The sequence below is a fragment of the Pseudorasbora parva genome, chromosome 15, assembly GCF_024679245.1.
Source record: "Pseudorasbora parva isolate DD20220531a chromosome 15, ASM2467924v1, whole genome shotgun sequence".
Lineage (NCBI taxonomy): Eukaryota > Metazoa > Chordata > Actinopteri > Cypriniformes > Gobionidae > Pseudorasbora > Pseudorasbora parva.
Genome location: NC_090186.1, coordinates 29,771,222 through 29,798,211, shown reverse-complemented (window position 1 = coordinate 29,798,211; position 26,990 = coordinate 29,771,222). Strand labels below are relative to the sequence as shown.

General features: G+C 37.9%; 1 protein-coding gene across 2 annotated transcripts in view; it reads left to right on the top strand.

Moving 5' to 3' along the window:
* The window catches only part of adgb (androglobin), a 54,029-nt gene extending 33,294 nt beyond the window's left edge, over positions 1 to 20,735 (top strand). The window contains exons 15-35 of one of the 2 annotated variants that reach the window (XM_067418609.1): positions 96 to 159; positions 2,236 to 2,349; positions 2,655 to 2,763; positions 2,851 to 2,983; positions 5,717 to 5,831; positions 6,010 to 6,153; positions 6,600 to 6,744; positions 6,850 to 6,972; positions 9,232 to 9,325; positions 9,609 to 9,740; positions 9,880 to 10,033; positions 10,138 to 10,325; positions 10,532 to 10,698; positions 11,925 to 12,043; positions 12,353 to 12,464; positions 16,839 to 16,996; positions 18,678 to 18,833; positions 18,923 to 19,001; positions 19,113 to 19,194; positions 19,845 to 20,028; positions 20,180 to 20,735. In XM_067418609.1, coding sequence (XP_067274710.1) covers positions 96 to 159; positions 2,236 to 2,349; positions 2,655 to 2,763; positions 2,851 to 2,983; positions 5,717 to 5,831; positions 6,010 to 6,153; positions 6,600 to 6,744; positions 6,850 to 6,972; positions 9,232 to 9,325; positions 9,609 to 9,740; positions 9,880 to 10,033; positions 10,138 to 10,325; positions 10,532 to 10,698; positions 11,925 to 12,043; positions 12,353 to 12,464; positions 16,839 to 16,996; positions 18,678 to 18,833; positions 18,923 to 19,001; positions 19,113 to 19,194; positions 19,845 to 20,028; positions 20,180 to 20,350 — 2,743 coding nt within the window. In that variant the 3' untranslated portion in view covers positions 20,351 to 20,735. Of the gene's footprint in view, positions 1 to 95; positions 160 to 2,235; positions 2,350 to 2,654; positions 2,764 to 2,850; positions 2,984 to 5,716; positions 5,832 to 6,009; positions 6,154 to 6,599; positions 6,745 to 6,849; positions 6,973 to 9,231; positions 9,326 to 9,608; positions 9,741 to 9,879; positions 10,034 to 10,137; positions 10,326 to 10,531; positions 10,699 to 11,924; positions 12,044 to 12,352; positions 12,465 to 16,838; positions 16,997 to 18,677; positions 18,834 to 18,922; positions 19,002 to 19,112; positions 19,195 to 19,844; positions 20,029 to 20,179 lie in introns of those variants that run through there. The other variant, XM_067418611.1, reaches the window with a different exon arrangement.
* The last annotated feature ends 6,255 nt before the right edge of the window (positions 20,736 to 26,990 follow it).

Sequence of the window (26,990 nt, the reverse complement as noted above, 5' to 3'; positions counted from 1 at the left end):
TAATCCTTTACTTTTTTTGTCACATTAAATCCTCATGCTCTTGAGTTCCTATTAAGCTGCAGGCTGAAATATGCTAATAATCATGTGTTTTGTAGGACGTTGCTGATTTTCCACAAGCCAAACACATATACTCATCAATGCAAGACATCTCACTTTAAGGTACGGTTTTGAAGGAAAATACTGCAGCAACCTTTATATTAAATGTGCCTGCATATTAATTTTTTTTACTACTTTACACTAAAAATACAGTAATATTGTGAAATATTATTACAATTCAAAATAACCGTTTTCCATCTATGAATATATTCAGTTTATTCCTGTGATGGTAAAGCTGCATTTTCAGCAGCTATTCCTCCTGTCTTCAGTGTCACATAATCACAGAATGATGACAGAAATTATTCTAATAGGCTCATTTGGTGCTCAAGATACACTATATTGCCAATATTCACTATATATTACACTATATTGCTATATTGCAAGTTTTGGGACATCTGCCTATACATGCACATGAACTTTAATGACATCCTATTCTTAATCTGTCGGGTTTAATGTAGAGTTGGTTCACCCTTTACAGCTATAACAGCTTCCACAAGGTTTAGGAGTGTGTTTATGGGAATTTTTGACCATTCTTCTAGAAACACATTTGTGAGGTCAGGCACTGATGTTGGATGAGAAGGCCTGGCTCGCAGTCTCCACTCTAATTCATCCCAAAGGTGTTCTATCAGGTTGAGGTCAGGACTCTGTGCAGGCCAGTCAAGTTCCTCCACACCAAACCTTGCTCATCCATGTCTTTATGGATCTTGCTTTGTTTACTGTTCACAGTAATGTTGCAACAGGAAGGGGCCATTCCCAAAATGTTCCCACAATGTTGGGAGCATGAAATTGTCCAAAATTTATTGGTATGCTGAAGTATTAAGAGTTAATTTCACTGGAACTAAGGGGCCAAGCCCAAGCCCTGAAAAACAACCCCACGCCATAATCAATCCCCCTCCACCAAACTTAACACTTGGCACAATGCAGTCAGACAAGTACCATTCTCCTGGCAACTGGCAAACCCATACTTGTCTAGCGGATTGCCAGACAGAGAAGCATGATTCGTCACTCCAGAGAACACTCCACTGCAACATTCGTCACACCACTGCTTTAGAGTGTAGTTCTTTACACCACTGCAGCCAAAGCTTTGCATTGCTCTTGGTGATGTAATGCTTGGATGCAGCTCTCTATTCACTGTTCTTGAGCTAACCTAGCTAATCTAAAGGCCACACAAAGTTTGGAGGTCTGTCACTATTGACTGCAGGAAGCTGGCGACTTCTGCATGCTGTTCACCTCAGTATGCGCAGACCACGCTCTGTGATTTTACGTGGCCTACCACTTCGTGGCTGAGTTGCTCTTGTTCCCAATTGCTTCCACTTTGTTATAATACCACTAACAGTTGACGTGGAATATTTAGTAGTGAAGAAATTTCACAAATGTACTTACTGCACAGGTGGCAACTTATCATGTTACCATGCTTGAATTCACTGAGCTCCTGAGAGTGATCCATTCTTTTACAAAAGTTTGTAGAAGCAGTCTGCATGCTTAGGTAATTGATTTTATACACCTTTGACATTGGATGTGATTGGACTAACTGAATTCAATGATTTGGAGATCATGAGAAATCATAAAGAAATACTTTTGGCAATATAGTGTACATTTCTTATAGATTATCATCAGTGTTGAAACAGTTGTGCTGCTTAATATTTTTGTAGAAACTTTTCTAGAACATTAGAAATTGAATTCTTTTTGTTATTTTAAATGTCTTTACTGTCACGTTTGACTGTTTAATGCAAGTGTAAATCTCTGAGGATTGATAGTCAGCAACATGTCATATACTGTGGACAAGATTTAAGGTTAATCATACTTGTTTTAGCTTATGTTGTTCAGTGTACTGAACAAAAAAGTTGCCACTTTAAACACAAACATTTTATTAAATAAATAAATTCTAAAACTATATCTAAAATCTATTTTATATTTCTATGGTAACCTGGAATTTGTTCACCCCTACAGGTGGGCTGGGGCCCCTTGCTGACTGTATCGATGACATTCAGAATGCATTATCATAAAAACACCTAATACAAGATTGAACTGAACCTGTTGTTGTGGCATTTGTAATGGTGCTTGGTATAATTGTGGTATCTCTGTTGGGAGGGATGTTGTGTTAGGAAAGAACATGAAAGTGACTCAATTCTCTGTTAGAACTCTGTCTCCTCTCGACTGTCTGCTGCTGCATTGTCCAACGCTGTGGCCTCCACCCACTCTGTGGCCGCTTCTGCTAGACAACCTGATTCGACTGGAATTGCTTACACACAGGTACACACACTCTCTCTCACACAAACACATGCACACTGGGTGGTTTTTGATAACCATGCTGTTTTTGCTCTTCTTTCTCTGTTGTGCTGTAATACTGGTGAGATGGACTTTAAAACCTTATAAATAAAACCTTATCCCATGAGAACATGTGGTTTGATTTAATATTTGGTAATTACTGTGAGTGTGAATTTATGTAATGGTGTGTGTGTGTGTATTCTATTGTCTCCTGAGATAAATACAAAGCTGAAACGCATTAATATGTGCTGAGGCTGTCCCATTCTGTCTATTGTTCTTCCTTGTCTCAGTCTGCAGATGGAAGAGGTTTTCAGTTCCTGTTTGTAGATAACCTGTTACCCACAGAAATTGTCATTGGGTTTTCAGCTTTAGTGCACTGGGGAGAGAGTGCAGAAGAGAGTAAGGACACATGGCTGCTCTACACACTCAGTTTGTCTTTTCAACAACAAGGATCCAATCTAATGTGTGTGTCTATTGTGTGCTCAGAAAAGGAGTCATCCGCCAGGCCTGGTTCTCTAACAGCTAAGCCTTTCTCGTGGAAGAGCATTGTCTCTGAACTCCCCGTGGTGCAGATCCAAACCACTGCTAGTAAAGCTGTGTTACTCTCGCTTCCTCCTGGGTAACTATATCACCATCATTGCTGACTTTTCAGCAGTCATTACTTTAGTCTACAGAATAGAATAGAAATAGAAACTTTAAAAGAACAGCTTTTATTTGAAATAGAAACATTATAAATAACAGTATAACTAACTGTAACATTTATACATGTTGTGTGCGTGTGTGGTATTCCCTATGTTGTTGGGGACAAAATGTCTCCAAAAGAAGGGGAATACCCAAAAATATTATATATATGTATGTGTGTGTGTGTGTGTGTGTGTGTGTGTGTGTGTGTGTGTGTGTGTGTGTGTGTGTGTGTGTGTGTATGTATGTGTTAGGTGTGTGTTAGGGATGCAACAATACAGTTAGTCCACGGTTCAAAACATACCTCGGTTTTTAACCACGGTTTTTCGGTTAGTTTTTTTTTGTATTCTATTCTTAGGTGACAGGAACAGAAAGGGTTAAGGAGAATTTTTTTTATTGCAATACTCTTTCTTTATTTCACTTAAAAGACTTGAAAACCCTTACTTAAACTTAAAACTTTACTTAAAAAAACCTTGTACACATTCCCAGTGTATTGTATAATATAAAATAAATCTATATAAAGATTTACAGTGGCAGCTCAGAGATGTACAGTAGCATTTAAGAATTAATTTGAATGAATAAATGTAGACTAAAACTATATCCTTCAATATACAACATTGATTAAAAGCTACTGTATTAAAGGTGTTTTTTTATTTATTATTAAAATCATTTTAGAGGTGAACTGTTCCTTTAAGGACAGCGTGTTCACTAGGCTGCGCTGCTGTCAATTGAAGACCTGCTCGCATCTCATAGACACACAAAATTTTACTTTCACTATAGACAACCAACTGCATTTATATGTTAACCTTGTGTGTATTTGACAGTATTAGTGCAGTAAGACTGTCCAGTAATCATGTGTGTTTGACAGACGTTTTGTGCACGCGCTCAATGCAAAATGTTTAACCGGCAAGGCTTTAAAACGCGGCTAACACCCCTAACTTTAGAGCATATGATTGAATATTTGCTCATATCAGCGTGTAGACTCACAGACACACTCAAACAGAGCCGAAATAAACTGAGAGTAATATTTAAAACAGAGAGAAATGGAAATAATTAATTTAATGAAAAATACTTCCAGCAGGATAATGCACCACGTCACAAAGCTTGAATCATTTCAAATTGGTTTCTTGAACATGACAGTGAGTTCACTGTATTGTATTGAAATGTGGAATAACTGTATTGTTGCATCCCTAATATATATATATATATATATATATATATATATATATATATATATATATATATATATATATATATATATATATATATATATATATATGTGTGGATGAAAATAAATTTGTTGGAAGTTATTTCAGTAGTGGTCTGTCACTGAGGAGAACAGAGGAGAGAGTTAAGATGTGTTATGAAGATACAGAAAGAGAGAGAGATATGACCCAGTCTGCTATTTCTAGCAGTATAGTGGCCTAAAAGCTGAGAGCCTACATTCAGAGGTCACACTGAGGGAAGGGGAGGGGCAAATATATGCACATCAGATTTTTTACATTCATGCATTCAGGAATTTTTTTTACTGAAAGTCTTTTTGTACTTCTCATATACTGTTCTCTCTTTATTTAATTCTCTGTCTTACTCTATCGCCCACCTAATACTGTTCTGTTCAAATTTTCATCTGCAAATTATGTAAGGCTAATAGGTTAATGCAGAGCCAGCCCAGTTATTGGGGGGGGGGGGGGGTTGTTATGAAGGTGCATAAAAAGGCGTAATAGCAACTTTAGTTGTAATTTGTAATAATAGCATTTATTAGCACAGCACATTTGTGTCACATTTTGTGACTGCAATCTGCTAAATTTGCATAAAATCTGTGCATTATCACTTATACTATAGTGCATCTATTTTATTTCCAAGAATGAATCAATTGAGTGTTCTTCCAAATCCACTCTTTGTGAGTGGCCGCAGACAACGTCTTTGCTAGCTCAGTCTCAGTAACCAAATATGTTTTATTCATAAAGGGTTAGTTCACACAAAAATGAAAATTCTGTCATTAAATACTCACCCTCATGTCATTGTCAACCCGTGAAACCTTTGTTCATCTTCCGAACACAAAGGAAGATATTTTTGATGAAATCCAAGAGCTCTCTGACCCCTCCATAGACAGGCCAGAAAGGTAGTAAAAATGTTAAAATAGTCCATGTCACTAGAGTGGTTCAACCTTAAAGGGTTACTTCAGCGATTTAGCATATGGTTTTGTATCAGTAGAAACCCGGGAGTATATTTGAATGATCGTGTCCTGAACTGTTTTTATGAAAATGAACGCGGTGGGCATGTTATCGAGTAATCAAGCGGTGGCTTTGAGGATGGTCTCACAGGGCAGCGAAGCAAGAGCATTTTGGTGCGAAAATAACTACTTTATTCAACATACTATATCATGTTGGATGGTAATATAGTTAGTGTTCTTAGTGTGAACGGGCCATATGATATCAGTCATATGATAATCACATGGTCGACATATGGTTCCTATTGCATCAGCAATAGTGCTCCTGGCTAAAAGTGTGAAGGGATGACTACAAAAAGAGTTCATATGGAAATCAAAATATTCAACAAACAAGATCCAGTGGTTTATTAGATGAACTTTGGAACAACTTACATTTTACAATGTAACACTACAGAGCAATGGCAAAATGTCTCCTTCTAAACAGTTGTTTCTTCTCACTAGGCGCCATGTTCTTCATGTGCACACAAGTGCTTCCTTTGCCGTCCACCTACATCTCTGCAGCAGTTCTCCTTTTGTGTTTGGTGATGAGGAGACTGTTATGCCTCACCTTAACAAGGCATGTCCACATTAACACACATCCACATACATTTTGATTTTGCAGCTGTCCTATACCTATTGTAGCGACAACAGGATCATAATTACTCTGTATACAACCTTCAGAGTGTCATTGGCTTCATATAATAACCTGTAACAGTAAAAACAGTTAAAATCTGCCTCCTGCCTCCATTGTCTAGGAGAGTCTGAGGTTCTGTGAGCAGGCTGTAATGGTCGTGCGAGCTCTGGGTCGAGTGATCAGCTGCTTTTCAGATCCAGAAGAACTACCATTAACCACTAAAGAACTTGAGAAGACCCATGGTGTAGACATAAAGCAACAAGGGGTGGGTCATATGGAAACTCGCACACTCTTACAGAACACTGTGTAATCAAAACTATTTAGTATTTCGTTTTGTATTTTCACATCCATGAAATACATCCACTGACATACAATCATTATTTGAATTAATAAAATATGTGCTCTTTCAGATTTGAAACTGAGCTCTTTATGACTCATCAGCAATGTTCACACCACTGTACCAGCAAGCAGCCGTGAAATGTCATTGCTAATCTTTTGTATTTATAATTTAATTCAAATGCATTGTTTCTCCACATCTTTCATTCCTAATCTTTAATTGTTTTAACTAGTATTCATTTTTTCAAACAGTTTCAAGTTTTTTTTTTTTTTGTTTAAATTGGTAAACAGTGTTTGTTTGCAAAAGTGGCAAATTTGATAAATGACTAGTAGATTGTATATTGCTTTTATATATTTTGTATGTATATTGTACAGGTGTTCAACAAGGCTGTGTATCATATGTTTTTCTCTGCTCTTGGGCGGAAACTGACCTCTGAGGAGCTGTTTGCTGTACAGACTCTGACGGGAGACCCATCGCCACATCATGGCAGCAATGATAAAGCCATGGATGCACGAACAGGTGAGTTGTCTTTGACATGGGGCTAACTGAGTCTCTCTTTGAGTTTGATCATATTACGCCTATCATAGCATGACTTTATGGACACGTTTCTTTTCCCTGTAATAGATGACACTCCAGAGTACTGGAATGGCAGGCAGGCAACAGACAAGGAAATGCAGGCAGCCACAGTCCTGCAGGCAGGTTGGAAGGGATACATTGTCAGAGAAATCCTCACTGCGGCAAGACCAGGTAAAAGTCCAGCATCACCTGAAATGGATTTAATGATACCTGGTATAAAAAGTAAAGAAGAGTGCATTCAAGAATTTATGCTAATTGTCTTGCCATCTGATTCGTACCCATTCTCTTGTGGTCAGTTATGTTGGACATCTGTTCTGTGGGTTTTTACGTTTGAGAGAGAGAGAGTGAGAGAGAGTGTGTGAGAGAGAAAGAGAGTGTGTGAGAGAGAGCTGCAAGGCCCTGGAGCTCGTACTTATCAATGAAGCTGCCAGTCATTGTAAACGAGTATGACAGCAGAGAGAATAGCACACCTCTCCATCTCTCTCTCCATCTGGCTCCTTACCTCCAAGCATCACTCCATCCCCAGCTTGACAGCGTGAGTGACAGGGAGAGTGGCCGACAGAAAGTGAGAAAGAAAGAAAGAAATATGCAGCAGTATCAGAAACGGTAAAGGGAAAGTGAGAGGAAGGATAACAAGGATAAAGAATGTAGGAGAATCCGACTGAGCAAGATAATGTAAATTATATTTCAAGAAGCAATAGCTTCTGGGAAGCTCAGCCAACTTTGAGTCAAGACAGGCAATCAGTCTCCGAAGATCCTGCTATTGCTCATCAAGCTTTTGTTACTTAAAAAAAATCCCATTTATTATATGAAAATATAATACAGTGTGGATTCAGCAGTCACACACAAATACACAGGACCCTATTCAATAGACTAGCCACTAAACCATGAATTTGTGATAATTCACATTTTTTATTATGAGCTGGTAGTGTGGGAAAAAATGATTCAGTTCTTATCTTTCATTCTCAATATTTAGTTATTTAATTATTTAGAGCTGAAATATAATCAAACATAATATAAGATGGAAAAACTTAAATGAACACACAGACTTTGGACTTTAGCTCATTCACAGTATCCCAAGAGTTAGATAAGTATATTCACACCATTCTTATCTCCGTGTGTGCCATAACTTTGTCTGACGCACTCACCGCTAGCATAGCTTAGCACAAAGACTGGAGTTAAACGGCTCCATCTAGCCTACTGCTCAATAAGTGACAAAATAACGCCAACATTTTCATATTTACATGTTGTGATATGTACAGTTATATTGTGTACTAAGGCCGACGTAAAATGAAAAGTTGAGATTTTCTAGACCGATATGGCTAGGAACTTCACTGTTATTCCTGCGTAATAATCTAGGAACTTTTCTGCCGCAATGATAGTACACAGTGCCTGAAAATAGGCTAACATCTGTCAACATAACTAACGTGACGACCTGCTTGCGCAGAGACCATGCTGGGGACTATTTTCAAGCACTGCGTAATATCATTGTGTCGCTGCACCTATAATATGGTAGCAAAGTTCCCTGATTACTATGCAGGAATGAGAGTGTAGTTCCTAGCCATATCGGTCTAGAAAATCATAACTTTTAATTTTCTGCCAGTATTAGTACATGATGTAACTACACACATCACAACATGTAAATAGGAAAATATTAGCATTATTTTTTCACTTATTGAGTAGTAGGAATAGTGTCCCAACTTATGTGGGATACGGTGAATAAGCTAAAGTCCCAAAAAGTTGGCATGTCCCTTTAAACAAAAATAAAATCAAATGAAAATAAGAAATTATGTTGTCTTGGCAAATAAAATCAATCAATATAAACCTAAAATAAAATGGTTCTACACTTACTAAAACTGAAATACAAATAAATTAAAATAAAGTATATAATAAAATATGCTGTTAACAATACTAAAATAACAGACACTGAAGATGGAACACACATTTTAGCAGTGTTATATTTAGTTATTAAATGTAAAATTGGATTGGTTCCACATTTTTGAATGAATGTCAGTCTCAGTATCATTCTAAAAGAGTTTGTGTCGTTATGACTTTCATTCGCAAATGAGCCTCAGAATGGTTTGTCTCCTACCTGCCAGTATGAAATTAATTTCATTTTTTCCTTCTAGCTCTAGAGATGGGCAGATATAACAACTATAATTTAATGTGTCCTGGAAAGAGGAGGGAGGAATATTTCAATGTACAAAGCCAAACCTCACTGGTAAAATGATTTGCATTATAGAAGCAGAGGGACTGAGATTTGTTGGGTTCATTTATCTGTCACATAGGCTTTTCTGCATCATCTTTTAATCTAAAACTGGGCCGAATCTAACGATGTTATTCAATCCAGTTTCACAGCTCCAAGGTGAACGTTGTGGATTTTTATGAGTGCTTATTACGGTGTGCTCGTATTTGTTTGTTTGTTCTTAGGCACCAAGGAAAATTTGAGCGTCGCTAAGACTCTGCAAGAGATGTGGGCTCCTGTGGAATCAGATGTAGAGAAACATGCCGTATTGTTACTGAGGTGAATTACTCATTTTAAAGAATCATTTCTCCTCCATTATGTCCCTCGGTGGTACCATCTGCTGTTTACTCTCTGTGCGCTTGGCTTTAGTTGCGGGGAGGGTCTGTAGAGAGTGACCTCTGGCCTGGGGGGTTGAATGTGGCATGTGTCTGGGTTCAGTGGGTGGGTGGTATCTTCTCCCAACGCTTGCAGCCTAACCTAGCACGACTGACAATCTGGGTGTCATAGGTCGGTTTTTGTCTGCTTGAATCTTTATCCATTACTAAGTGTGCATTTCTGGTAGACACATGGTTGCTAATGGTGAAGGAATAGCCGAGATGTACCCCTGTAGAGAGGACGAGTACAACAAAATAACGTTCACTGACTATTCAGTGCCCATACCAGAAGCAGCAAACTCCTGGATTCTGATCTTCAGGTTGGGAACACTCATTTTCATTTAAAGCAAAATGATAATTTACACACACAAAAAAAACACTTTTATAAAGAAATGCATACATTGAGCACAATTTTTTTCTTGTGTATTTGTTTGATTTAAACTTTTTTTATTTTTCCAGGGAGGTATTTCATGTTCCTAAGAACATGCTGCTTGTTCCTAAGATCTTCTCCCCTCTTCCTGTATGTATTGTACATGTCATCAATAATGATACCTTAGAGGAGATACCCAGAGTCTTTGACAGAGTGGAGCCATACATATACACGCCAAACAAGGTTTGTCTTTGTCAGTAGGACAACCCCTCTCCTTGTTTTTTTTTTACATACATACATAATTTTTTGTAATATATATTGTATGTCTTCTGTTTCACACTCTGTAGGGTGGTTATACCTTTGTAGCTGAGGCACATACTGGAGACACGCCTTTGATTGGAGGACAATGGCGAATGCGCCTGATTGGCTCCCGAGAACCCCTACCACAGCTAGCAAGAGAAACCCCAAGCAATATCTTTTCAGTGAAAGAGTTGAAAGGTTACTACATTCCTAATCAAAAGAACATCATCTGCAGGTTAGCATGTGCATCAAGCATACTAAGTAAATGCTTGTATGCATATTTTATGTTCACGTTATTTTGTAAGCACTGCAGAGCTCCAAATTACCATTTAGGTTTTAGCTTTGCGCTGCAATGCAATAGAGATATTCATTGCAAGATTTTGAGAGACAGTCAGTAATGTTGCATCAAGAATGACCTAAAGTGTGTGTTTTTCCTACCAGACATGTGATAAAAGTCTCCAGTGATCACAGTGCTACTGTGCAGTTTCAGACCTCAAAATCAGACGTCTACATTAAACTCAGTATCCTAGACCATGAGAAAGAGGTTGCCAGCAGTCAGGGCAAAGGGCATGTCACCATTCCAGTCTACTGCTTCTTAGCCAGCAATGGTTTGTGTACACAAACACACACACACACACACACACACAAACTATATTTATACACTATGGGGTCTGTACATTTTTTGGAAATGCAAATTAATAGAAAGTTCAAACGAATAGCATTTTTGAACATACCTTAAATGTCTTTTGTAACATTTTAATGGCCAGAGTTACCAACAGTTTGCGTCAACGCAATCCCTCATTTGGTGTTAAAAACAAAAACAAACTATTGTCAGGATTTACTAATGACATGCAGTGATAAATTAGTGATGAAATGGCGTGGACTGTTATTTTTGCGGCTGACCTTATTTCATATGCATTTGTAAGAGTTTCCCTTTCAGGCACATCATTTATGCGAGGACAGTTTTTAAATGAATCATGCGAGGTGATTTACAAAGGTTTGGGGTCGTCAATTTACTAGTGTTTGCGGCATTATTAAACGCCCAAAAAAATAGCACGTCTTAAACCAGACACTAACTGGTAGATTGCGTTTGCTATTATGGAAATGATCCGGCTGTGTCTGTCTTCTCTAATTTGCATGTCATCAATAGATCACACATAGAACTGTCCACTCCCATCGGTGCTTTTACGGAATTGCGCTCTCACGCTAATTTGCCCTGTTTAGTAAATCTGGCCCTAGATGTCTTTACTGCCACTTTTGATCAATGTAATGCATCCTCCTTGCTGAATAAAAATATTGATTGATTTTTTTTAAAAAGGGTACTGACCCTGAACCTGTATAAAGAGTGGTCCCAAAAATAATTGAAAAACTTAATAAACATATTAAAATGTATGAATGTCATTGCATTGTATAGAATTTTTTTAGATTAGAAATGATAAAGAAATACATATAAATAGTAATTTAATTATAAAAAACAAGTAACAACCAACTATATTAAAATGAATGATAATTAATAGATTCAATTGAGAAAAGTATTTACTCAAGATGCATTTGCATATTTTGACACAAATAAATCACATATGCAATCCGTCACACACAGACTGTGATATTCCCATAGACTCACACAAACTAATGTATGGTTTATACTCTTTTCTTTTCCTTTAGTCCAAGACTTCTTGTCCACCCACTCCACATTTTGTCTTAACACATATTCACTTTATAAAGTCACTGTCTCAGTTACTTAGCTACAGCCTGACTCTGCCAGCTCTAGAGTGTATTTATAGGGTGTTCAGTTGTGTGTGTGTGTGTGTGTGTGTGTCTGTATTGGTTGCAGGCAGTTCTGTGGCCCAGGCGGGGGCGAGGCATGATCAGGGCACCCTTACAGCAGAAGGGAGAGTGACAGGAGGGGGCGGAGGAAAGGAAGGGAGTGACCAGCACCCTACAGACACACTGGTACCTGTCACCACAGACAGCTTCTGCTGTCATTTGTGTGTGTGTGTGTGTGTGTGTGTGTGTGTGTGTGTGTGTGTGTGTGTGTGTGTGTGTGTGTGTGTGTGTGTGTGTGTGTGTGTCTGTGGTAGCATCTGAACTTCTATTTGCAAAGTTCTAAGAAAAAGTGAATTTTGTTCCTTCAGATTGTTTATATATTGAAATCAGTTTGCATGTGGATGGCTGATTTATTTTATATTTTACATGTTCTTTATCTTTATGCACTGACATCTTTATTACTTTTTTATGCTTGTCCATGTGTGTGTCTTACAGTTCCATAAGTATTATATACTGGCGGAGGTGTTACAGGAGAGCTGGCCTTTAGATGAATCTCTCTCCTCCTTCATCCAGAAAATCAGAGACATAGAACGCAGGGAAATGAGAGGTATGGCCAATCGATACTAAGATCCCTACCAAACAGGCGTCTTTTCCAGACTGTTAGGGCCGTGACACACCAAGCCAGGTCACTACACATGTCAGGTGCATCTGTCGGGCTAGTTTTTGCTGTGTATTACACACGTCTGCAGCAAACTTCCGAATCGACGTTTAGGCCATCGGTGAGAGAGATCACTCTGATTGCCTGTTTTTTACGAAAATATAAGCGGAAGTGATGAAAGCTAGCAAAGAAGTAAAGACGGCACAGACTGAAGGCTGTTATAATTTTATGTCATCCCTCCTGAGCATTCCAATATGCTAATATTTTCATAACAACATAAGCCGCCTGGAATGAAGAGAGAGAACAGCAAGATTAATATTCAAAATGGTAAGCAAGCTCTGCTTTGTTAACAGTTTGTATATCTGCTGTCCTAGTTTCAGTTTTACTTTTTGAATGACTAATATAGACTATTGATACCTTCTGATATAGACAGTTATTTATTTACACGCAGAATGCACATGCTAGTCGCATGGAGTCTTTGTGGTGTGTTCAAGCACAGCTTTTTCGGCACTGACTTTTTCTCCCTGCTAGTTCTTTGATGTCGGCTTAGTGTGTCCCGGCCTTTAGAATTGTAACTGCAACCCACTGAATAATGCAGTAGATTGGACAGATATACTGTGCTTCACTGATAAAATAAAATTTTATATATATATATATATATATATATATATATATATATATATATATATATATATATAATATACTGTATAGTCAAACCAAAATGTATTCAGACACATTATCACAGTTTATTCTCTAGTTTAGAAAATGGTAATAAAATATGACAAGGACTCAAGAGTTAAACTGTGTCAGAACAAATTAATCTTGATAATGTCAGATAATTTTGATAGAAAGGTAAGTAATGAATTACAATCAGCTCTCAGCTCTTACAATTAGATTATGTACACAATTAGATAATATCAATTTAGGTCAACCACTTACCAAGCAATGCTTCATTGTGTTCAATCTGTGGTGTAAAATGTTGCATCAGCAATTAAAGAAAAAAACACTTAAGCAAACCATGTTCAGGTCAAAGTGTAAAATTTATATACATTTACTGGTAGCCCACTGGATGAAGAACTTCTGGGTATAATATTTCACAGTTTTGCTATCCTCACTTTAGTGTTGTAGTACTCGAGACTGGTCTTGGTATTGAGACCGGTCTTAAGACCATTTTTGAAGGTTTTGGTCTTGTCTTGGTGTTACAGTTCAGCTCACGACTGTAACAAAAAGGATCAGAACGTAGAAACGATTACAAAGATATAAATTTATTACATAGTTCTAGGGAAACCATAATAACATTAAATAGAAAAAACATCTAAACGCCGATCGATCCAATCAAAACCCGAGGAAGACAGGAACAATGAGGATTTCAGGATAGCGGTTTTCAACTCCAAGGGCACCTGCCACGAGCCCATTCCTGCAAACTGCAAGAAAGAAACACAATCAAGAACAACCCCCAACCCTCTAGTGCGTGAAGGAGCACTTAAATACCCACAGCCCAGGTGTTCACAATCTCACATCACAGACGGACAGTGACGAACAACAATCAAAAGCAAAACACGGTAAGACCGTGACACTTGGTCTCAGACTTAGATAACTCAGATTTTATTTCAAGACCACAACTACAAGGATATCACTAAATTGCTGGTGCATTATCTGATTCATTTATCATTACTGTGATTGGATGCAAAACTTACTGTTTCAGATCAATAACTTAACAATAACAATCAATAACATTTCTAATTTAATTTATTTTTTGTGCTGGCTTAGAAATTAATGAGGGATTGTGTCCAAAAAACTCACCAAAATTAAAACAAATGTGCACAAAATTCAAGATATTGCTGCAAAAATGTGGTTTTCACAAATTTGAACATGACAGCAAACATATTGCTTTTATACAAACATTTCATTTTTTTTTTCTCAGCATTATTTATATGCATTTGCAATTTACCAGTATAGATGCATCTTCTGTACCAACACTGCAGCTCAAAGATACATTTTGTTAATAATTTGATTGGTAACAGCTATATATATATATATATATATATATATATATATATATATATATATATATATATATATATATATATATATATATATATATATATATATATATATATATATATAGTGTCTTTTCCTTATATTTGTTGATTAAAAATAAGTAATTTCTTAGACGGGAATGTGGATCTTTATGACTTTAATGTGTGCTGGTCTTGGTCTTGACTCGCCCTGCCTTAGTCTTGGTCTTGGCCTTAACACACATTGGACTTGGTCTCAGATTAAGTGGCCTTGACTACAACACTTAATGTTGATATGAATGAACTGTAGTGTCCTGCACCCACCAGTAAAATCTGGTGTCTGAAAAATGTTTGCTTTTACTGTGTATGCTGTATATAAATTATCAGAAAGATTCAACCCTCTGATCTCCATTTGCCAAAGCACACCAACACAGGATACTGTGTAAATTTGCTAAAATGTGCCATTTCTGATTGATCCAGCCCTGATAATTCAGACTGGATCCAATCATTTCAGAAAACAACTGCTCGCTGACGTTTGTGAGGTTCATGTCATCGATTTGCTCAACATGTTGTTTGTATCAGCTAAACAAGATTCTAAAATCTTCAAGCTACTGTCATCGATTTATTAATGTTTGTTTTTTAATAGTAGAAGCCAGGCTTGAGAAATCGAATGAAAGATACAATAAAATTACATAAACTTTTGCAAACTCTTTTTTTTTATTATGTAATGGAAATGGTTTTCACTTCTTGGTTGTTTTTTTGTTGTTGTTGTTGTTTTTTTGTAGGTGTTTTTTATTTATTTTTTTAAACCATGTCCTGGACTCATCTGGCTTTATGTGATTTAAATCTGTTCCTGTTTTCTCATTCAGTCTGAAGCGCACTGAATAGGCTGACTCTTGTCCCACCTGTGCTGCTTTGATTAAATGAGAGCTGGCCGTCAAACATATAATGGAAGCCTACTGAATACATCTGCTTGTGGCAAATAGGGAAATGTGATTTGCTTTGCCCTTGGATGGATGACATAAGGTCATGTGCTGTTGGTCAGCACATGGATGGGCTGCAAAAAACCTCGATTTTACTGAGGAAAAAATAATAAACAGGAAGCTCATAGAAATGGAAATCAGAAGGATTGAGATGGAGGGAGTGGAAAAGTGTGCTAGTCTATTGGATGTGCATGTTTTGTGAAGAGGTAGTGGAAATGAACTCGTTTGCATGATTGCCTGGCTCCAATAATAACATTAAGATTCTTTTGTCCTCCTGATCCCTTGATATTAAATGTATTCCTTGTTTTGTTTTGGGGGTTTTTTCTTCCTTTTTTTTTACGTGCATCCATAATTTAGATGTATCTAGGTGGTTAAATGTCTCTTGTTGGGCTTTTATCAGTGATGTGAGTGTGTGTAGATCAGCATGTGCACTGTACTTTGACGAGCGTGTGCGTCACACTCCGCACGTGCCACTCGTTTAATTTTCAGATAAGCTTGTGTAAATGGGTCAATGGGAAGTCAAATGAAGTTGGCTCTTGCCCTCTGGTGCCCTGGGAAGTATTTCTGGAGGAAAGAGAATTGAATTAACCCAGTTGAGTGGCTCTCAGTGGAGCAGGAGCCACCCTGAACAGTTACCATGCACACAAATCAATAAATGCACATGGGAACCAGGCCCAGTGCACTGAACTCAGCCTCATATGGAATATATACAGTGTTACTGGCCTTTAGGTTTCCGGCTGGAATGAACTCCATGCTTGCTTTCAATATGAATATATAATTTTGAGAGAGAACTTGATGTAAAAATATGCGTGCATTTGTGTATATAATACATTTTATATAAATACATTAATATGTAGTTTTGTAATTAAAATGAAACATATTAATACCTTAATATACATTATTAATATGCATAGTGTTGGTAACACTGTGCTCTCAGAGTATGACTTCAGATTAAATTAGGGTTCTGTGATGATCTCCTTATGGATACTGTAGGTGCCCTAAGTAAACTGTCCACTAGGATGTACCCTTACATTTAGAATAACTGTAGAATGTGAAAGAGATTTAGATTTCAGTTTTTAAATAGAGCAATACTGCCATCTAGCAGAAGTTACATCTATGTTTACATTTCTAAATGCCTCAGCCAGTGGGTTGGACAGATTGTTCTGGAAATGGCTTAAATACACAGTAGTTGTCTCTGCACATATAGCTACAAAAATGTTCTTATTACTAAACAAATTACACACTTACATTTCATTAAAATTTAGACCTCAGTATTTGTCTGTCAAACTTGTCTGTTTGATCTCTCTATTTTACATGGGCAGTGTTTGGGGATATTTTGGATGGCGCTTCCACACTCGTGGGTACGGACCAACAAAACAAAGAAGGCCAGAAATCTGCTCCCAAATCAACCCACAAGGTCAAGGAACGTGAAAAGGACAAAGACAAATTAACATCTAAGTCAAGCTCCATTATGGACCATGTTAGTACAGTTTGTGTGCCTGTGCATATACAGTTTTGGTCAGAATTATTGGCACCCCTTGTAAATATGATCAAAGATGGCTGTAAAAATAAATCTGCATCTTTAATCCTTTTTCCCCCAGAAAATTCTCAAAAATCTACCCTTTCATTGATGTAAAATAATTGAAAGTGGGGGTAAATCACATGAAATAAATACTTTTCTCCAAAACGCGGCCTTAATAATTGGCACCATTTTATTAAATACATTTTGCAACCTCCTTTTGCCAAGATAACAGCTCTGAGTCTATAATGCCTGATGAGTTTGGAGAACACCTGATGAGATCAGAAACCATTCCTTCATACTGAATCTCTCCAGATTCCCAGCTGCATGTTGGTGCTTCTTCTTCAGTTCATCCCACTCATTTCCTATAGGATTCCGCAGGTCAGGGAACTGGGATAGTCATGGCAGAAGCTTCATTTTGTGCTCAGTGACACATTTGTGTGTTGATTTTGATGTTTGTTTTGGATCGTTGTCCTGATGGAAGAACCAACCACTCCCCATTATAAGATTTCTAGCAGAGGCCGTCAGGTTTAGATTTTTTATCTGTTGGTAAGATATCCAGGGCCTCCAGCAAAAATATAGGCCCATAACATTAAAGATCCACCAGGCATGGGGTACTTTTTATCCCTGTTTGCTTTAATAGTTTCATCTGACCACAGAACCAGGTTCCTTGTTCCAGTCGTTTCTGAAAACGGAATATGCTGGAGTTTGTTTCTGGATGAGCAAGAATAATTTTTCTTGAAACCCTCCCAAAAATAATGTGGCAGTGTAGGTGGTCTGTTTTTTTTGTTGTTGTTTTTTTTTGGCTTTCTGAACCCAAGATTCGAATAATCTCTGCAATTCTCCATCTGTGATCCTGTGGTCCACTCAAACTCTCCTCCTCGACATGCATTAGGACGATATAGACAAACATCCTCTTCCAGGCAGATTCGTAACATCTTTAGTTGATTGAAACTTCTGAATTATTGCCCTGATGGTGGAAACGGGAATCTTCAATGCTTAGCTATTTTCCTACAGCTACTCTCTGTTTTTGCACATTTTTTGAATGACAACTCAAATGGATAAACAATGCAGATTTATTTTTACAGCCATCTTTGTTCATATTTACCAGGGGTGCCACTGTATATTTCAATGTCGGTATCAAGTCCCACCATATAGTTAAATAATTCGCCCTCATATTCTCTTGCAGAAAGAAATTCTCTCATGAATATTGTTAAATGTTCTACACAGAAGTGCAAATTTCTCTTTTTTTAACTTGGTAATATATCATGTTTTAATTTATACATTTAAGGTTAAGCTTTTATACATTGCATCTTTGGCAGTGTATCTTTGTAAGAAAGATACATATTTTAGTTACAACTAGCATACACTATTGTTACAAAATGTGGGTTTAATATTTTTTTTTAAGATGGGAATAAGCAAGGATGCAGTAAAATGATTAAAATGACTGTAAAGACATTTATAATGTTAAAAGATTTTGAGTTTTCAACATTGATGATAATAATAAGAATTGTTTCTTGAGCACCATATCAGCAGGATCAGTATGCTTTGCCATCACAGGAATAAATGACATATTAGAATAGAAAAAAAGCTGTATTATTATTACTTACAATACAATATTACAGTATTTTTGTGTGTGCAGAATTTGGATGCGAGTAAGCCCCACTGGATCCTGCGTGTAGTGAGTGACCACAGTGAGGAAGGAAGTATAGAAGTGAAGAAAGACACTGAGAGACTGGAGGAGATCAGAGCCATGAAACTGGCCTGGGAAGCAGCAGAGCCCGGCAGAGCAGCAAAGGTACTACATAACTGAAAATGCACTAGAAGTAATTCAGCTCTGTGTGTTCAAACTATTCTGCATGTGTAAATAATTGGTTTGTTTTGAAGGCACATCAGACCCGACTGCGCTATCTCAAAGACCTGCAAGAACGTGCAGAGAGTAAAGAACCTGTCACAGCTGAGACAGGTTTACACACAAAGACAGACACAGACTCAAACATGAAATAGTTTTATATGAGCATGTTTAGTGCATGGCATAATATGTGCATGTGTGAATTTCAATGTTTGGATTTTTTAGACACACAACCTCAGTCCCAACAGAGTGGAGATTTCACACAAAACGCTGACAAAAGTTATATTGATTATACACCATTTATCAGGTACAACACATATATTATATTATATTATATTATATTATATTATATTATATTATATTATATTATATTATATTATATTATATTATATTCAAAGGTTTGAGGTCAATAAGATTTTTTTAAAGAAATATCCTATGATTATTACGGCTGCATGTATTTGATAAAATGTTTTATTAAAACAGTAACATTATAAAATATTTTTCAATTTAAAATAACTTTTCCATTTGAATATATATTTTAAAATGTAATTTATTCCTGTGATGGCAAAGCTGAAATTTCAACAGCCATTACTCCAGTCTTAAGTGTCATATGATCCTTCAGAAATATTGTAATAGGCTGATTTGGTGCTCAAGAAACCTTTTTTATTATTATCATTGTTGAAAACAATTGTGGTGCTTAATACCTTTATTCAAACCATGATAGATTTTTCCCTACATTCTTAAATTAATAGAAAATTCAGAAGAACCATATGTATTTTAAATAGATTTTTTGTAACAATGTCAAAGTCTTTACTGTCATTTTTGATTAATTTATTGCCTCCTTGCTGAATAAAAGTGTAATTAATAAAAATAAAAAAAAGCTGACCCCAAAGTTTTGAACGGTAGTGTATACGTCCTTCTCTTTCTCTCATTGTTCACCTCTCTTTTTGTTTAAAGGAAGTCTTTGCCACAGCCTCGTCTAAAGGATGAAAAGGTGGAGGAGGAGCAAAGGAGGGAACGCTCTGAGAAGTTCCAAAGTTTCCGTCTGATCTGGGACAATATTTTGGAACAGCGTAAACAGGAAAAAATTACACGTAAAGAATTGATGAAACGACAGCTGGAGACTTACATTGGCTTTCAGGTTTGTGAGTTGATACTATAATTGCAGATTTATACCACACTAAACAAATGTTTTTATGTATCTGTACCATAGTACTCTAGTCATGTCATTGAAAAAATATATATGGTGCTGAAATAGTTGCAAGCGAAAGCATTTTGTGTTCTTGTTATAGGACACGATGGATGCATATCGGCAAAAGATGCTGCAGACGCGCAACCTCGAGGGCCAGTCATATAAAAAAAAAGACGAGCAACCTATCGAAACTGTCGAACAGGTTGAGCTAGAGAAAACCCCTATTGTGGTCCAGTCAAGTGGACGTAGAAGTGGGGGCAAAAAGAAGTGATAGGATTGACCACAACTTCATAGCAATAAAGTAGTCAGTCAGTCTAATATAACACTTCTTTTCATTAAGAGTATTGCATTGTCTGTCCTTTTTGAAAATATATCAATATTAAGATTCCTTTGTAGCAAGCGAATCCAGTTTGCAAGATTAGCATGCAGAGTCACCTCTCACTGTCAGGTTATCTTACTCTGTGAATCTTTATTTAAATGGTTACTGTCAGGATTGATTTGAGTAGCTCTGAAGGATAGGCTGTCACATAGTGGCTGATTTTGCTTCCCAGAAGACACGGCAAATGTAGCTCTGGAAAATTATAGTTCCAACGTTCTTGCTTATTCCTAAATGACAATGACAATGTAATGTGTTTAAACAAAATAAATACTGTAAATCAACACTTGAAAAATATCACAAAAAAGAAATGACCTTTATTATAGGAAAAGATAACTGTATTAAGCTGTGATAAAGTAGTTATTTTATTGCTATTTTACCAGCGTTTGGGATGTTTCAGGATCTGAAGTCACTCCAATATAGCCTAGAAATCTAGACGCACCCTAGCGGCAGCAAATCTAATCTGCCGCGAGTGTCGTCTAGCAACTCTCAATACACTTCTGGGATGTAAACGCCAAACTCTGGTCGGGCCAATCACATCGTGTATAGAGTCGGTGGGTGGTGCTTAACATAATGACGACAGCCGAGTTGCACTTGCATGCTTCCAGTAAACACAGAAACTAGCGAACGGCGGTCTTTCGAATCCGCTTTGGCTGCGACTCTGGAAGACTTGGAGTTAAGCTTTTCTCTGAGAAAAGAACAGAGAACGGCACTAAAGTCATTCTTAAGAAGGGAAGATGTGTTCTGAGTTTTGCCGAACGGATACGGCAAAGGTTTAATCTTTCAACTAGCTCTGCTTCACCTTCGTTGCTCTGGTTGGTTGTAGCGCTATTCAATTGCGTGCACGCCGTTCAGAGGGAGTTTGAAAGACAACCGTTTATCCCGCCCCTCGGATTGAGCCCTGTCAATGGTGAGTTTCCAGACCAAACATCTTGATGTGGGTCTGGCTTAGCAGGCTAACTCCAATATAATATAAAACATCCATCTTTGCAATACCAAGGTCATCTGCTGGTGGCCAGCGGCTTTTAGGTACAGTCTGTATATGATGTCCATTTAATGTTTTACTATAGCTGTGTCAAAATTCAGAGGCTGCATCCTTCGAAGGACCGAGCGTTGTTGAATGGGACGGTCTAGTTTACAGAGGTTTCAACTGTGACAGCTGCCGTTGACGAGTGTTAGTAGGTAGCAAGTGAAAATGTTGTCCTCAAAGTTGATGTGTTAGTAGCAGGAAAAATGGGCAAGTGTAAGGATTTAAATAAGTTTGACAAGGGTCATAATCTGCAGAGGTCAGTATCTATCAAAAATGGTCCAAGGAAGGAACAGTGGGGAACCGGTGAGAGGGTCATGAGCAGCCAATGCTCTATGATGCACGTGGGAAGTGAAAGCTGGCCCATTTGGTTCGATCAAACCGACAAGCTACTGTAGCTCAAATTCCCCAATAAGTTAATGCTGGTTCGGATAGAAAGGTATCAGAATATAGAGTGCATCGCAGTTTATTGCGTATGGGGCTGTATAGCCGCAGACCAGTCAGGGTGCCCATGCTGAGCCCTGTCCAATGCCAAAAGTGGACATGTGAGCATCAGAACTGGACCACAGAGCAATGGAAGAAGGTGGCCTGGTCTGATAAATCACATTTTCTTTTACATCACGTGGATGGCTGAGTGCGTCGCTTACTTGGGGAACACATGGCACCAGGATACACTTTGGGAAGAAAACAAGCCGGCAGAGAAAGTGTGATGCTTTGTTCAATGTTCTGCTGGGAATCCTTGGGACCTGCCATACATGTGGATGTTACTTTGGCACATACCACCTACCTAAGCATTGTTCCAGACCATGTACACCCTTTCATGAAAACGTTATTCTCTGGTGGCTGTGGCCTCTTTCAGCAGGATAATGTGCCCCGCCACAAAGCAAAAATGGTTCAGGAAGGCTTTGAGGAGCACAACAACGAGTTTGAGTTTGAAGCATAGACAGAAAAAATATGGATGTCTCCATGACATCACCCATAAGATTCTGAAAAGTGTCTGCCATCTTGGCTGCGCGTTATAGCGAGTCACTCCCGGATAACTGATAATAGGCAAAAAGGCAGGACGTTGCTGGAGCTGAGGTGACGTGATGACTAACAATCAGCAGACAAATGGCTATCCACCTGTCACTCAAAGAGGTCACACTGTTAATTATTCAGAACTTTAAAGCATTATATAATGTAAACGAATCAATTATATTAAAAAAAATCACCCCCCTCACAGTTGGGTCACAGTCATGAAGGGCAAAATAAGCGTACAGACCAAAACTAAAATTTGTACCAGGATAAAAATATATAAAGTTGGCCATTTTATCATGGCTCTCAATGAGATTCTGCTCCCTTTTGGAGCCTTTCTCTATTGGCCAGTTGATTAATTGCAGTTTAAGTTACTTCCATATCGGCTTCAAGAGATCCGGTTGGTTTGAACAAACAAGTCCGATCCTTGGAGGCCCTACCTTACAACAACAGGATCTGCGGCTAACAGTCTTGGTGCCAGATCCCACACCTTAAGGGGTCTAGTGGAGCCCATGCCTCGATGAGTCAGGGCTGTTTTCGCAGCAAAAGGGGGACCAACACAACATTAATATCGGTGTATGTTCACCTGGGTCCATTTATGTACGATATACAGTATAAACTATATAAAATCTCATCTTAGTAAGATATGTCAACATTTGAGCCGCTTTAAAGTACATTTGTATGTTTGAATATTAGAGTAAGTTTAAACACAATACCTACATTTAAAAGTGTGATCTGGCAATTTCTTTAAAAAAAAATCCTGTCATCACTGCCCAGCTGGCACCTTGAAATCAATATGACTTTTCATTTCATTCTTTTCACCTATTTTGAGACGTAATTTTGAAATCAGTGTTTGATGTCATATTAATGTTAAATTGACATCAAATGCCCACTGGGTGGTATGCAATGAATTCTGGGGTAGGCTAGGCCATGAAGGATCCATCCCCCTTGTATCCTTTATTGGCCGGTAAAACGAAGGGTGCATCTTGAGGACGCATTTGAAAGAGCCTTTGAACTGGGAATAGTAAAAAAAAAAAAAAAAAAATCAGTATCAGTGATATGTATTAAACGACAGGAAAACTGAGAGCCCACATACATAATGCTGAACTTACTGCCTTGGGATGCAGCTTATGTGTCTGTGGTTTAAGATGTGTGTTAAGGACCTCATGAAATGACTTGATGAGCACATTTCTCTTTACTGGGTTGACATTTTCTATTAGAGCAGGACATATTGAGAATCCCTTTTTAATAGCCAATACGCATTAGTTATGTCACAGCAATGAACCGCCATTGACTACTTGCAAATCAGTTTCAAGTGGTATTAGGGAACATTCTCAATGTACAGAACATTTGATTTGACAAAATTGCATATTACAGGATGAGTCAATAATTAGGTGAAGGACTTTTTTCTTTTCTTTATCATGGATAAATTGATGCCATTGATGCATTAGTTTCCACTCCAGCAAGTGTCCTTATTTGTTGATAGGATTGCAGTCCTTTGTGTATTCTGTTTTTGTAGGGGTGTTGGGAGGTCTGCTCCAGGAGATATTATTCCAATCCAGTTGATGTTAGACCATTACTCACAGCTACTCGTAAGATGTCTCTGCTCATAAGGATAATTGAGGTTAAATCTTTCTCTCTGTCCATTTTCTCTCTCTCTGTTATGTTGTTCTCTCATCCCTAAAACAAACACAGACACACAAACTTGAGTTCGGGTGTTTTTCTCTCTGTCTGTAAAGCAAAACATCTGAAGTAAAGTCGGGTCAGGGAGATTGTGTGTGTGTGTGTGTGTGTGTGTGTGTGTGTGTGTGTGTGTGTGTGTGTGTGTGTGTGTGTGTGTGTGCTCCCTGTTCTCCTCAGTCTGCAATCTGTTCTCTTCCAGCTATTGCAGCCCTCACATCCCCAGAAATCATACAAGGAAGCTAATCCACTAAGCCACAGACAGAATTTACACATGCAGGCACAAAACATGACAATCCAGTAAGCTTCATATAAGGTATGAGGAAGTACTTGGGGAAATGCACAAGATTTAATTGTAGTCCCTGTGTGCCACACACCACGATAAAGAATCATTAGCCAGACGTGGCCTATTCTGGTTTATGGCCTCAAGGACTCACTATTAATTGTAGTGTCATACCATCATAATGTTTGTTTCCCATGTCTTTGACTTCTCATACTTTCAAAAGAACTTAACAAGGGCAACAGTGATTGATTTTGTATTGCTTGTGTGTCACGTTGGGCTCAGTGGAGGTAAGATAATTATGGCTTTAAAGGTGTACTATGTAGTATTTTTGCAGTAAAATATCCAAAACACTAGGCCAGTGTTATATATTTTGTTCAGTTTAGTTCTTACAATATCCCAAATGTTTCAAACTATTTGTAAATTGTGAGAAAATGGCTATTTTTAACCAAGAAACTGGGACATCTAATGGAGTCATCTGTCAATTGCATCATATCTGCCTTACCCTTGGTTTCTGGTTTGTTTTATTTGGCAGAAATGCTTTACCCTTAGTGTGAAAAAGTGTTACAGCAGCCACGAGCGAACGCGCAGACTAATGTCATAACATCATTTTAAACACATGTATTTAATATGATAAACAGAGGCTGCATTACCTTGTACTCATGACCGTCAAAATAAAAGTCCCGTTGCTCGCGAGTCGTGGTTGGTCAACAATCGCTCCAGCAGCCGTGCTCAGCTCCACAACATTCGGTCCTGCTCTGCTACATACTACAGTAACGTTAATAATCGCATCCATGAATATGATTTCTATCCTGATTCTTTTCCACTGGGTGTGAGGTGAAGACCACATGTCCCAAGATTCTGCGCTCAAACTTGGCGTCATCAAACTACAAACCTTTGTTTTGAATAGGCGCCCTCTAGAGTATGGAAAAAATACATAGTGCAGCTTTAAATCTTAATCAAAATGTCTGTGCACATTATTATTATTTAAATTGGTTGCCCATGTAATCTCTAGCAGGCAACAACATCTCTTTTCCGATGTTTACTGGAGTGAGGGCGGGACAACCTGTCACTCACATGAGATCACAGCAACAACAATCCACTGGTCCAATCAATTCGCGATAGTCAAAATTAAGTCCGACCCCACTATTTTTTTTTTAGATATTATGTCACAATAGGGAAGAAAAGACTATTGCAAATTGACATTAATCCAGAGAGACACAAAAAGACTTTGAAATAATCCCCCCCCCCCCTTCAGTTAAGACAATGATGATATCAAATAATAACTTTCTACTAAAAGATAATTGCACTAAGCCCTGATAATTTACACCAGTAATGTGTGTGTGGTGCACAGACCCCCAGAGCAGTAATATGACACCTAAATATTCAGGTGAACCTACACCAATATTAGTTCATGAGATAAATCCCTGCTGTTTATGTAATGAGAAAATGATCGTGTGCTGACAGCAATAAGACAGAAACCCCATCTGCAATCATGCATCATTTGTGTTCATGATGGGACTTTCTGTACAGACTCTGATAACACACTCTGAATGACGGCACTTAATTGAGAAGGTTTCATAACTGCATTTGTGATGGCCTTAAGCAGCATTTCACTCTTGGAATTTTGAAACCATGAAACCATGTTCTGGTTCTGAAGCAGGTTATAACTGCGTTTATGATAAAGATATACAGATAAGAATCGATGCAGAGTTAGAACTCAATGGCCAGGTGTTTAGCAACAGACAACCAATCATAAACCGTACAGAATTTGCCTCGTTACATATCCAGGCACTCAAACCAGTCCAGCGGAAAATCTGCATTATAGGTGCGTTCATGCCATGTCGTAATAACGTAACTATATTCTGACTTGTAAAAAGCATTCACGTGATCGTAGAAGTCGTCATTTTCTGAGAGCTACTGCGTTACTACGCATGTGACCGCTGTACCACACAATGCAGATTTAGGGGCTGTTTACACAAAACATAAAACTTATAGGCTACAACAACGTTTTGGAAAAATATCTAAAAATTCTGTATTCTGCTGCTAGACCATAAGGTGGTGATTAAACACTACAGATTGAACATGTACTACGTATGGCATGTGTATGACATTATCGGTCTCACAGTTTTGCGTTTTTGTTTACATGGAAACTGTCAAAAACGTGTATTTTGAAACCCGTTTTGAGGCACCCAAAACACTGCTGTCATGTAAATTAATGTACATTTACATTTTTAGTTTTGACATTTGACGTATTGACATTTTGGGGGAAAAAGTTTTTAGAAAACTGTAGGGGCATGATACGTTTCAAAAGGGGCAACACTGTAGAAAAGCAAGGGGAAAACGGCGCAGTTGAATGCAAATAAAGCGTTCTGTTAGAACAGTGCCTTACAACTAGCCTGACGTGGTCATACTCAATTCTAGTCAGAATATGAGTCTGAGACTGCTCCATTGGGCTGTGATGAGGTGTGTTTCAACCGAACCAGGAAAGACCTCAATTGGATAGACCTACAACCAATCAGAGCAACGAAGCA